Source organism: Corticium candelabrum, chromosome 12 (assembly GCF_963422355.1).
Source record: "Corticium candelabrum chromosome 12, ooCorCand1.1, whole genome shotgun sequence".
Taxonomy (NCBI): domain Eukaryota; kingdom Metazoa; phylum Porifera; class Homoscleromorpha; order Homosclerophorida; family Plakinidae; genus Corticium; species Corticium candelabrum.
In genome coordinates, this window is record NC_085096.1 from 4,341,188 (window position 1) to 4,354,130 (window position 12,943).

Below are 12,943 nucleotides of genomic sequence, written 5' to 3' on the forward strand. Positions count from 1 at the left end.
GGATTATGAAATCTATTATGAAATACTATAAGTAACGTTTACCACGCCATACTCAAAACCTTCTGTTTGCATGTATTCAAATTCCATCACTTACGTAACCGTTATCACACCTTCCATAGCGGGAGTGTCTCTAACAAAATAGAGTGATGATTCTGCAACCATTCCGTGGGTGCCCACTGGACCACATTCAATCCTTTTTAGCCAACTAGTGGCAATGTTTTGCATCGGAGAAATTTCCTCTCAAAACTCTTTGAAGATTAATTTTCCGATGTTTCGTCATACATTGGCCTTCCATCGTTTTATACGGTGTTCAATGCGGACTTCGACAACAACCTAGCAATGGATGCGTCTCTGATGGTGTGCACATGGAACGCTACAGATCACGCGTTGGTTGAATGCCGCAACTGGGAGCAGAGCTACATGTAAGTGAACAATATGGACATACGGAATGCAGAGCTGGAAGTTCTTGGAACGGTTCTTACAGTGTCCTCTATCAAGAACTACGCTAAAGTGCCTCACTGCTTCCTCTCACTTAACCAACTGAAAGACTACCACAGGAGGTTGAACGTGTATAGAAATGTGACAAGAGATTCGGTTTCTTTCAGACTCTATTAAGTCGACGACACAATCATTCATTGGAACGGATTACAAAAATAGAAGGCAGATATTTACGGTTTCGAAAAGGATGATACCAAGGACGCAAGGTAAGACGACCAGACGACAGAACTAAAGCAGACTTTCGAATTTCAATTAAGGTTCTAGAGAAATGAATGTAGTTGCATGTCGTGCCATATAGGGCGTAGTCTAGCTGTAGTGTGAATTCGGTGTCTAGGGAGGTGACCTTGTGTTAATTAGCAGCTCACTGCACACTTGGCAGTTTAATTTAGTTCCACTTGTTGTATCCTGCATTTGAAGTAGGTGCTCCTTGTTCTTGTTGGTCTAGCTCAATCGCAGCAGCTTAAAATTTGCATCATGCTTAATTAACTATTGGATGTTGTACTTGTTTCTATTTGGGTCCGTAGTAACACTTGCAAATGAATAATTACCATTAGTATTCATAGATTACACTATTGCTAGGAACCACCTTGGGTAAGGATGAAGTAACATTGGGATTGGTTGCTCTCTAGGAATTCAAATCTTGTGCAGGAGGTGATTATATTTACTATTGACCACCACAAACGAGAGCATACAGTACGTGCGCGATGAACACGTTTGCTATGACACTCGAACGCTTTCTCTTGATCAACATTTGTCTTTTCTACTCTACCCAGTCAGCTGTGGGAGAAGTCTCTCTTCCATCTTCGTGGATGCTCTTCCATCCACAAGAAGACGGTCACCTTCCGATGGGCATGAGTTTTATGACTTGTACGTGGAAATCGCTTGAGCAAAAGCTGTCCGAATGCGGCAACAGTGATGTGAGCTATGGAGGCGTAACCAACTTCGACATCCACAACAGCCATTTGCAAGACCGAGACTACGAATTGGTCGTTCCCTTTGTGAGGTCCTATTCAAAATTTCCATATTGTTTGTCAACAACAGTCCATAGCTATGGCAACATGTCTTACGCATCATCAACGATATCTACTGTTGTCGCATATGCTACAAACGACAAAATCGTGTTTATGCGAAATACAGACAAGAAAGCCAACAAATGGTCAATGACCTCTATAGAGTACGACGTCAAATTCAGCGTTTATTGCTTGGCAGCCATGCCTTCTAATCGATCACCATTTGAATACGAGGCGGACAATGGCGCAACGGAATCTCTTCCATCCGCCTGGTTCTTTGTGGATCCGGTTTCAGACGCCTCCTCACCTTTGGGTATGAGTTTCGTGGTTTGTGCTGTGTGGGACGCCTCATCGACTGCTCTGGTTGCATGCGAAGATATGCAATTTACGTACGGAGGATTGGTGAATATGGAGCCATCTCGTGCAGAGGTGATCTATGAAAGCGATTATGAAATGCTATACGTACCGTTTACCACTCCATACTCAAAACCACCTGTTTGCATGTATTCAAATTACAATACTCATCGAACTGTTATCACACCATCCATAGCTGGAGTGTCTCTCACAAGATATGTTGATGATTATACACTCCTTCCGTGGGTGCCAACTGGACCATATCCAATCCTTTTTAACCAACCCGTGGCAATGTTTTGCATCGGAGAAATCCCGTCTCGAAACTCTTTGAAAATGCCAGATCAATTTTCCGACGTTTCGTCATACATTGGTCTACCATCGTTTTGGGCGGTATTCAATACGGACTTTGACGGCAATCTAGCAATGGGTGCGTCTCTGATGGTGTGCACGTGGAACGCGACAGATCACGCGTTGGTTGGATGCGACGACTCGGAGCAGAGCTACGGGGGAGTGGCCAACATGGACATACGGAATGCAGAGCTGGAAGTCCTCGGAACGGTTCTTACAGTGTCCTTTATCAAGACATACGCGAAAGTGCCTCACTGCTTTCTGTCACTTAACCAACTGAAAGACTACCCGAAGATGTTAAACGTGTATAGCAATGTGACAAGAGATTCGGTTTCTTTCCGTCGTTATGTCGACAACATAATCATTCAGTGGAACGGAACCGAGCACGTTATCCATTCCAGGTTTACCTTGCTGTGTATTGGTGCAATGGCATGGGCTGCTTGAAATGGAAAGTGGAACTTTAATTAACATGAGCAGCTGCAAAGATACCGTAAGCTGATACCAGCACTGGACTCATTTGCAATAGAATTCTGTAGCACGCAGAGATGTAGATTGATGTATGGTATAGTAATTATTCTTGCACTGTTGCCAACTGCATGCGTTGGCTATATGCTAGAATACGTAGATATTACACTGCTCTTGCATAGAAGCAAATTTGCATTGTGTAATGCTAGCACGTTTTTAGGTAACAACAATAAAAGCAGATATTCTTTGCACTCTACATCATCTGTCAATGTTGTATAAAAGTTTTCAGCATAACTTTATTACATTGTCCCTCGCTGTGTGCAAATCCATATACTTAATTAATGCAGAGGTTATCGCTTCTGGTTACTGGGAATTGTGTGTGTGTGTGTGTGTGTGTGTGTGTGTGTGTGTGTGTGTGTGTGTGTATGTGTGTGTGTGTGTGTGTGTGTGTGTGTGTGTGTGTGTGTGTGTGTGTGTGTGTTTGTGAGAGTGCGAATGTGCGTGTGCGCGCGTGTGTGTACGTGTGCGTGTGTGTGTGTGTGCGTGTACATGTACGTGCGTGCGTGCGATAGGGTATGTTTGTGTGTGTGTGTGTGTGTGTGTGTGTGTGTGTGTGTGTGTGTGTTTGTGTATGTGCGTGTGTCTCCGTGTGTACTTGTATATAGATATCAACTATTTTTTCGTTATTGTGACAATACAAACAAATTTTTTTATATAGACTTTATAGATACTATGAAGCAATTGTGTTTCCCTTCTTAATAAAGTGATGAAATATTTCGACATTAAATGAACATGTACAAACCAAAAAGGATGACATCTGTCTGTTTTGATTATTTTATTAAACTACCCAATATTGATGACTACTATATGATGTGCACTTGTCCTTTTGTCTCTGTTTCTTGGTTTTTGTAATATGTATCTACTAACAAACTAGTCTCTCGTAGACAGACCTTGACCACGCCCCCAAGATTGGGGAAGGGAAACGGCTAATTAGTGTTGAGACCCAGACCTTAACTCAGCCCTCAAACCGCACGGGGAGAACAGACTGGATTCGAAAGTGTAAACCACTATATCTGTATACTGCTTCTGCACTCGTGTAAAGTACATTTGTTTACGATTTTTACCTCATTTATATTTCAGTACACTTTTGAGCTACTTTAGTAACGTGATTCCGTATTCCAAAGCTTATTTGTCTGTACTGTCAAAGGCAACAAGTAGACAACACTAAGGAGTGGCTTCAACAAGTCAAGACTATGAAGAATGGAGCAATGATGCTAGTAGCGTGAACAGAATTTGCAGTGTAATAAATTAACTCTCATTTTATCAACGCAACTAGAAATGGTTGCCAATTCTTGAGCAACATTCCTGTTACGTGTCAGTGAGAAAAACCACCAAGATTGCTATTATACTACATAATAAATTTACTTGTGTATAGAGCCAAGATCATTCAGTCTGAGAATCACAAGATCATTCTGTCGACAACATGTGGCAAGGACAAAATAGCTCTACTTAAACTGTGTTTGTTCGTCCTATTGTCAAAATGCATATATTTGATATATCATAGCTACGGCAAAAACAGCAACCCTAACTACATAAGGGTCTACCAGCCTCAGAAGAGCTGCCAAAACGTACAATGTGTGTGTGTGTGTGTGTGTGTGTGTGTGTGTGTGTGTGTGTGTGTGTGTGTGTGTGTGTGTGTGTGTCTGTTTCTCTCTCTCTCTCTCTCTCTCTCTCTCTCTCTCTCTCTCTCTCTCTCTCTCTCTCTCTCTCTCTCTCTCTCTCTCTCTCTCTGCCTGCCTGCCTGCCTGCCTGCTTGCCTGCCTGCCTGCTTGCCTGCCTGCCTGCCTGCCTGCCTGTCTGCCTGTATGTATGTATGTATGTGTGTATGTATGTATGTATTTATGTATGTATGTATGTATGTATGTATGTATGTATGTATGTATGTATGTATGTATGTATGTATGTCTGCCTGTCCTTTTTGTCGGTCTGCCTGCCTCTCTGTCTGTCGGTCTGTCTGTCTGTCTGTCTGTCTGTCTGACAGTCTGTCTGACAGGATGTATATATGTTAGTCCATCTATTATGCCTATTGTTTATATTTAAAAATTATATTTTGTGGTATGTTTTAAAGTATTAAATCAGTAAACAATTTGTCTATCCGTTTGTCTGTTTGAGAGCCATTGTTTCCTTTAAGGGTTTAGGAACACCAACAAATGCCCTGACATTTTTGCCTACAATCAGAGTCATGAAACAAGTTATTCTATTTGCGGTTAGTTTGAGAAATGTATTTGTGCTGCAGCTCACACCAAGAATGTTCAGTAGAGTACAACAGTTACACTCTTGTCGTATTAGATAATGTTGGTTGGTGGACAACGATTAATACACTGCAGGTAGGATATGTGGTTTGATGGACATTGAAAGTTTGCAATCCATCGAAAAGTTGCTTCTCGTGATAAGTCAAAGTCACAATTCAGTCATCGATTCTCTTACATCAGATATGCAGAATATCTCTGGCATGTTCTTTACCCAGATGATGTAGAAGGATCAACATGAATTAGGCCAGAAGACAATAAATTCTATTTGACTAAGATTTACTTAACTGACTTTTTGATTTTTTTGCTGTTACGTTGACTGTTGTGTTGTGTAGTGCCTATATACATAGCAGCGTAGATCTGTTTTTACGTTTTAGCTCATAGCCGTGACAGTAAGGGCTGAAGTTGCACTGATGCAAGATATATGAAAAGACCACTGTCTGCATGTCTATACGTCTAATACTAATATACATTGAATTTTAATTGGTGTACGGAGATTTTGTATAAGGTTTTACAGCACTCGTTGCAAAAACATTTGAATAAACTATTTGAACATGACACTTCAACTTATGAGTCTCGCGATTGAAGTCTGTTGTTGCTGTAAAATTCGTTGCAGGCACGTATTGCCCGCGGCTATTGATCGTAAGCAACAATGTCAGGGCTTTAATTCGTGTCGCTAAACTCTGAAAAAGATATATAGCTCTCAGAGAGAAAGACGGATGGAACAATTGTTTTGATGATTTTTGACTATAAAAGATACAACAACAGCAAATTTTCAAGTATAAACAATAGAAAGCATAGATGGAGAGACACACAGATAGACAGACAGACAGACAGACAGTCGTAGTTATGGATGCCTTGGGTCCTAGTTTACTGAGAACTTGCTTATTTTTAACGTAGAATGTAATAATGATTTTATAGAGAGAAAGAATGACAAACAGACAGACAGAGCGACAGACAGACACACACAGACAGACACATAGAAAAACAGACAGACAGACAGACAGACAGACAGACAGACAGACAGACAGACAGACAGACAGACACACACACACACACACACACACACACACACACACACACACACACACAAACGCGCGCACACACACACACACACACACACACACACACACACACACACACACACACACACACACACACACACACACACACACACACACACACAGAACACTGTCATTTATGTCACCAACCATATAACAACCAACGCCATGGTATGTTCTTTGCATATTCCAGATATACCTACAAGTGTCAACAATACAGTAAGTGATACCATCGTGAGTAATATCATTAATTTGTATAAGAATAGATACCTTAACGCAACTTAATTAACTTTAATTAATTTAATAAATATTGTGCATAACCACCCACGTCATATTTTCATTTAACAGTTATAGTATTTATCTGTTAATAAATATTTTGTACCATTTTAAAAATATAGTTAATTAAATAGAAATAATTATTCAATAAAGCTAACAAACACGAATGTAACATCCAATATTGACTTCTATGATTAATATAAAAATTATAAAATATTATTTAGTTAAGTTAATTGGTTATTTAGGGTTACAGTAAATGCTTTCTGATGAAATTATGAGCATAAATTAATAAAAAATAAAATTATTATAACTTTTAGAAATTAAAAAGGTAGAAATCAACTAGAATGAGATATCGCTAAATTAGTATAGTGCAAGTGTGTGTGTGTGTGTGTGTGTGTGTGTGTGTGTGTGTGTGTGTGTGTGTGTGTTTGTGTGTGTGTGTGTGTGTGTGAGTGTGTGTGTCTGTGTGTTTGTGTGTCTGTGTGTCTGTGTGTGTGTCTGTGTGAGTATTATTATATAGATATCAACAGCTGTATTTGTTATTGTCACAATACACAGAGGAGGTTTCCTATAGACATTAAAGATAATGTGAAGTAATTGTGTTTAGCTACATTGTAAATAATGGAATACTTTGACATTAATTTAAGACGTACAAAACAAGGAAGATAACTTCTGTCTGTTTTGATGATTTCATTAAACTACCCAGTATTGATGACGGTTACATGACTTGTGCTAGTCATTTTATTCTTATATTTGTTCGTTCGATTTAATATGTATCTACATACAGACTAATGTCTCGCAGGCAGACCTTAACCGCGTCCTCAAGACTCCGGCAGGAAAACGGTTAATGTATTTTAGCTATCTAAATAACAACCGTATATATTTAGTGACATATTTCGCTCAAAGGAATGGGTCCACTTTGTCTGATTACAACCTACAAGAATTTTGAATGTATAATGTTATGTAACAAATCATTGACTAAGTGATATCATTTATATATATCTGACTCGAAATCGAATTCATACTATCGAGTCCGGTAACATCTAAAATTTGCTACGCTTGCGACGTTTGTAACTAGAATTAACACGTCTTTAATATGATAGAATTTAACAATTATATGTCAAATTTGATTACGTAGGAAACTAAAATAAATTGTTGATGTAAACCTTCGCATTGAAAGTAGAGCCATTACTGACATGCATAAGCTTTCGTTACTGTTAGTGTCATTGGTATTAGGAAACTTGCTTGCACATTGTTTCTTGTACGGCTGTGTGTGTGTGTGTGTGTGTGTGTGTGTGTGTGTGTGTGTGTGTGTGTGTGTGTGTGTGTGTGTTTGTGTTTGTGTGTGTGTGTGTGTGCTGTCAATCACCTACTGGACAAAATTTGCCAAGTTTACCACCAATTTGCTATTGATGTTGCTAGCATTTGTTCAGGGAAGGAAATTCGCTGCAATTGTAAATGTATGAATTCATTGCAGTTTCATGACAAGTAAATCCTGATTGACAGTAATTATTTGCAGCTTCTTCACTGAGATTTTTTATAACAGCTCCATTTCCTTCTGTAACGCATTGTCTAATGTGAAGTCTTGCAAGCACAAATTTCTAGTAAATGTTTGCATTGCGCTTACGAAGTGACTACCGAAGTCACTCTCTAGCCAGGAGATCGTGCATGAGAAACCGCTGGTGGATTATGTTTCTCTGTTATCCATCCGCGACGGCTCAGATTATGGCCACTCTACCATACAAAGTTTGGACATGCCATCGGATCTGTCATTACCGTGGTCAGCAGAACTGTCCTTGATACTTAAAGATCAACATGAGTATGCAATGCGATTATTCATCACAAGGAAATCACAAAATTCTTTTTATAATTGGCCGGTCTATGTCTGTCTACGTGCTTCTTCTGCCTCTACTGCTGCTGATTGGTCTCTATAAAGGCACAAAATTTCAAGTGATACTCCGGATGATGATGACGAATATATTCCTCCCTGGAATAGACGAAACAGAGCTGAAGATGACATACTCAGCTCACTGCAGATTTTGGATGAGAACTACGAAGCAAAGTTTAAGTTTTGAAAATTATTTGAAATTGCTAGAAAATTTCTTCTTACATATGGAATCGAGTACTTGGATGGCAAGAATCTTTCCGGCGTTGCCATACAGGAATGATTGCTGCCATTTTTCTCGTGCTTCACGCACAGTTTAAACCAATTAAGCGAAAATCAGAGCATCTGCTGCAGCTTCTCTCTCTTATGGTCATTTACCTCAGCCTCATGTTGGGAACTCTAATTGCACTCCAAGATGCGAACTCTAACCTTTCTCGCTGTAGAAGATGATTATGATTGCACAGTGTTCTCTCTTGTCGTCATGCGCGTCAACGGTCTCTTTGTTATATTTCTGATAGGTTACTGTTTTATATTAATCAATTTATTTGTGGGTTTTTGGTATAATTTCTGTCTCTTCCAGGGCGTTTGGTATTTTGTCATAACGACGACGATTCGTGTAAACGAAAGTAATTGCAGGCTACTACCATGGCTCATATATTTCGTTATCGATGAGGAGTTTACACCGAAACGCCTGTGAGCACAATATCATTCGAGCAGCATGTCAATGAAATGTCCATGTCTACTTTTGCTGATAATGAGTTAGAAGACACATGAGATTATACTTCTTGTTCACTGAATAACATTGGTTCCTGGCTCTAACTGTATTAGAACTTGCAGCTTCTTAGCTTCTTTGATGTTCGTTCGTGCACATAGGTATACGTTTGCAATAGATTAAGAAGCATTCTTTATAGACAGTTGTTATGATGATGGTATGCACCATGTTATCTAAGTCAGACACAACTAAAATTTACAAATTTAGAAATGTAACCAGCTAACGTGTACTATTTTTTGTTCCCTTGCCCGCAAACTTAGACATTTCTAGACCTCTAATTTAGCGATAGAAATTATTCTAAATATTGTGCCTTGCCTTTTATCAGGGTCGCCTACTAGTACGAAACCATGACCCCAGGTATACGTCCTTGTTACTACAGATTCTTAGAAGCTAAGAAAGTGTAACAATCTAGAATTTGCTGTAAATAAGTGACAAATGAAGTAACTCTCCCAGGACATCCACGACTTCTACCCTATTCCTTATAACTACATTCTCCAAAGTCACATAGTACCAAATGTTGTAATAACAACCCCTGCCGCTCTAGTGATAATACGGTAGCAATTTTGCTGTAACTCTATAAAATGCGGACAAGTAATGGAGAAGTCACTACTCTACCGAAGCCTGCTCGTGCATGCGCTCTTTGCGTAGTCACTAACCAAATATTAAAAGGTGCTGATAGAAGCTTAAGCTTCTAGCAGGAAGATAATGGGCCCCTTGTATCTTTCTTTCAGCACCTTTTAATGTCCCGCTCGCCACAAAAGCAGAGAATGGTTTGTTCAAATGATTGCCCGTATGTGTCAGGAAGCGTTACTTCGTGTTTTCGTTTTGGAAATAAATAAAATAAAAATTTAGTTTAATAACTATGTCAAGTGCTTCTAACTCACAAAAAATTCAGCTAGACATAAACTAATCCAATATGAGTCTAATTTTGAGGCTCCATGGTTGTAGTAGAAACAGTCGTGATACATTTGGAGTCACAGTTTTGTTTTCTCAATATATCACAAATTCTTACCATATTTTCAAAATCTTTGCCTTGAACAGTGCGGAGGTGTCGTTATTCTTCGCTAACTAGCAATGAGTTACTCTGACGGCAGAAACGGGTTCTAAAAGCGAACACACAGACAATTTCAATGCTTGTTTTGTACATATACACTTGTCCACCTTCCTGTTCACTCCCACTTGTTCTAGTTGGATAATGATGGCTGTGGACATACGTGTATACATAATATCTATAGTAGACGTAATTGTACACAAGGGATCATACTTTATAACGTAGAATTTGCTTTTGTAGCAGGTCTACAACATTGGAATATCACAAAAATCAAGGGCAGATTGTGCGGTTTCTAAAATTATCATACCAAGGACACAATGTAAGACAACCATACCGTAGAACTAAAGCGGATTATCGAATATCAATTAAGGTTCTAGAGAAATAAGAGTAGTCGCTTGTCGTGCCACATAGGGCGTAGTCAAGCTGTAGCGTAAAGTCGGTACCTAGCAAGGTGATCATGTGTTAATTAGCAGTTAATTGTATACTTGTCAGTTAAATTTAGATTCGCATGTTGTATCCTGCGCTAGAGTAGCTGGTCCTTGTTGTTGTCGTTCTATATCACTCGTAGCAGCTTAAAAATTTAGCATCATGCTTAATTATTGTACGTTGTACTTGTTTCCATTTTGGTCCACAGTAACACTTGCAAATGAGTGTCCATTAGTATTCATAGATTACACGATTGGTAGGAACCAACTTGGCTAACGATGAAGTAACGCTGGGATTGCTTACTCTCTTGATATCTAAATCTTGTGCAGGAGGTGATAATATTTACTATAGACCACCACAAACGAGAGCATACAGTACTTGCGCGGTGAATGCGTTTGCTATGACTCTCAAACGCTGTCTGTTGATCTACATTTCTCTTTTCTGTTTCACCCAGTCAGCTGTGGGAGGAGTCTCTCTCCCATCTTCGTGGATGCTCTTCCATCCACAAGAGGACGGTCACCTTCCGATGGGCATGAGTTTTATGACTTGTACGTGGAAAGGGCAAGAGCAAAAACTGTCTGACTGCGACAACAGTGATCTGAGCTACGGAGGCGTAACCAACTTCGACATCCACAACAGCCATTTGCGAGAACGAGACAACGAATTGGTCGTTCCTTTTGTGAGGTCATACATCAAATTTCCTTACTGTCTGTCGACAACACTCCATAGCTATGGGAACATGTCTTACGTATTATCAATCATATCTAATGTTGTCTCATATGCTACAAACGACCAAATCGTTTTCTTGCGAAGTTCAGGCAATTATCTCATCAAATGGTCAATGACCTCTACATATTACGACATCAAATTCAGCGTGTATTGCTTGTCAGCCATGCCTTCTAATCAATCTCCATTTGAATACGGGGCGGACAATGGCGCAACGGAGTCGCTTCCCTCCGCCTGGTTCTTTGTGGATCCGGTTTCAGACGCCTTCTCACCTTTGGGTATGAGTTTCGTGGTTTGTGCGTGGTGGGATGCCACAGCGGCTGAGCTGGTTGAATGCGAAGATATTCAATTTACGTACGGAGGATGGGTGAATATGGATCCATCTCGTGCAGAGGTAATCTATGAAAGCGATTATGAAATGCTACACGTGCCGTTTAAAACTCCATATTCAAAACCTCCTGTTTGCATGTATTCAAATATTTACGTAAGTTACCTAACTGTTATCACCCCATCCAAAGCTGGAGTATCACTAACAAGATATTCTGATGATTCTACACCTGTTCCGTGGATGGCCACAGGACCATTTCCAGGCCTGTTTAACCAACTAGTGGCAATGTTTTGCGTTGGAGAAATTCCCTCTCAAAACTCTTTTAAAACGGCAGATCAATTTTCCAATGTTGCGTCATACATAGGTCTTCCATCGTTTTGGACGGTATTCAATGCTGACTTCGACGACAATCTAGCAATGGGTGCGTCTCTGATGGTGTGCACGTGGAACGCGACAGATCACGCGTTGGTCGGATGCGACAGCTCGGATCACAGCTACGGGGGAGTGGCCAACATGGACATACGAAATGCAGAGCTGGAAGTTCTCGGAACGGTTCTTACAGTGTCCTTTATCAAGATCTACGCTAAAGTGCCTCACTGCTTTCTGTCATTTAACCAACTGAAAGACTACCCGACGATGTTGAAGGTGTATAGCAATGTCACAAGAAATTCGGTTTCTTTCCGTCGTTATGTCGACGACATAATCATCCAGTGGAACGGAACCGAGCACGTTATCCATTCCAGGTTTACCTTGCTTTGTATTGGCGCAATGGCATGGACTGCTTGAATGTGGAAGTGAAACTTTAATGGACATGACCAGCTGCAACGATACCGTAAGCTGAGACCCGTACTGGACTCATTTGCAATAGCATACTTCTGTAGCGCGCAGAGATGCAGATTGATATATGGAATAGTAAGAATTCTTGCGCTGTTGCCAGCAGTATTGGCTATATACTAGAATACGTGGATATTACTCTGCTCTTGCATAGAAGTAACTTTGCATTGTGCAACGCTAGCACGAATATTAAACAACAATAAAAACAGATAATCTTTGCACTTTCTAACATCTGTCAATCTTGTCTAAAAGTTTTTAGCATATCTTTATTAGATTGTCCCAATCCGTGTGCAAGTTATAAAATTTATTTAATAAAAAGGGTATCGTCTTTGGTTTTGTGGGAGTTGTGTGTGTGTGTGTGTGTGTGTGTGTGTGTGTGTGTGTGTGTGTGTGTGTATGTGTGTGTGTGTGTGTGTGTGTGTGTGTGTGTGTGTGTGTGTGTGTGGGTGTGTGTGCGTGCGTATGTGTGTGATTGTGTGTGTGCACGTGAGCTTGTTTCAGTGTGTGTGCGCGCGCACGCACGTGTGTGTGTGTGTGTGTGTGTGTGTGTGTGGGTGTGGGTGTGTGTGCGTGCGTATGTGTGTGATTGTGTGTGTGCAC

General features: G+C 40.2%; 2 protein-coding genes across 2 annotated transcripts; both read left to right on the forward strand.

The window, feature by feature from the left end:
- Positions 1 to 169: 169 nt before the first annotated feature.
- LOC134188002 (uncharacterized) lies at positions 170 to 2,916 on the forward strand. The gene is made up of 2 exons (XM_062656186.1): positions 170 to 704; positions 1,128 to 2,916. The coding sequence occupies exon 2, from the start codon at positions 1,203 to 1,205 to the stop codon at positions 2,652 to 2,654; it is 1,452 nt and encodes a 483-aa protein (XP_062512170.1). The 5' UTR covers positions 170 to 704; positions 1,128 to 1,202; the 3' UTR covers positions 2,655 to 2,916.
- An 8,607-nt stretch (positions 2,917 to 11,523) lies between these two features.
- Positions 11,524 to 12,553, forward strand: LOC134188200 (uncharacterized). Its single transcript, XM_062656401.1, has one exon. The coding sequence runs from the start codon at positions 11,555 to 11,557 to the stop codon at positions 12,293 to 12,295; it is 741 nt and encodes a 246-aa protein (XP_062512385.1). The 5' UTR covers positions 11,524 to 11,554; the 3' UTR covers positions 12,296 to 12,553.
- The last annotated feature ends 390 nt before the right edge of the window (positions 12,554 to 12,943 follow it).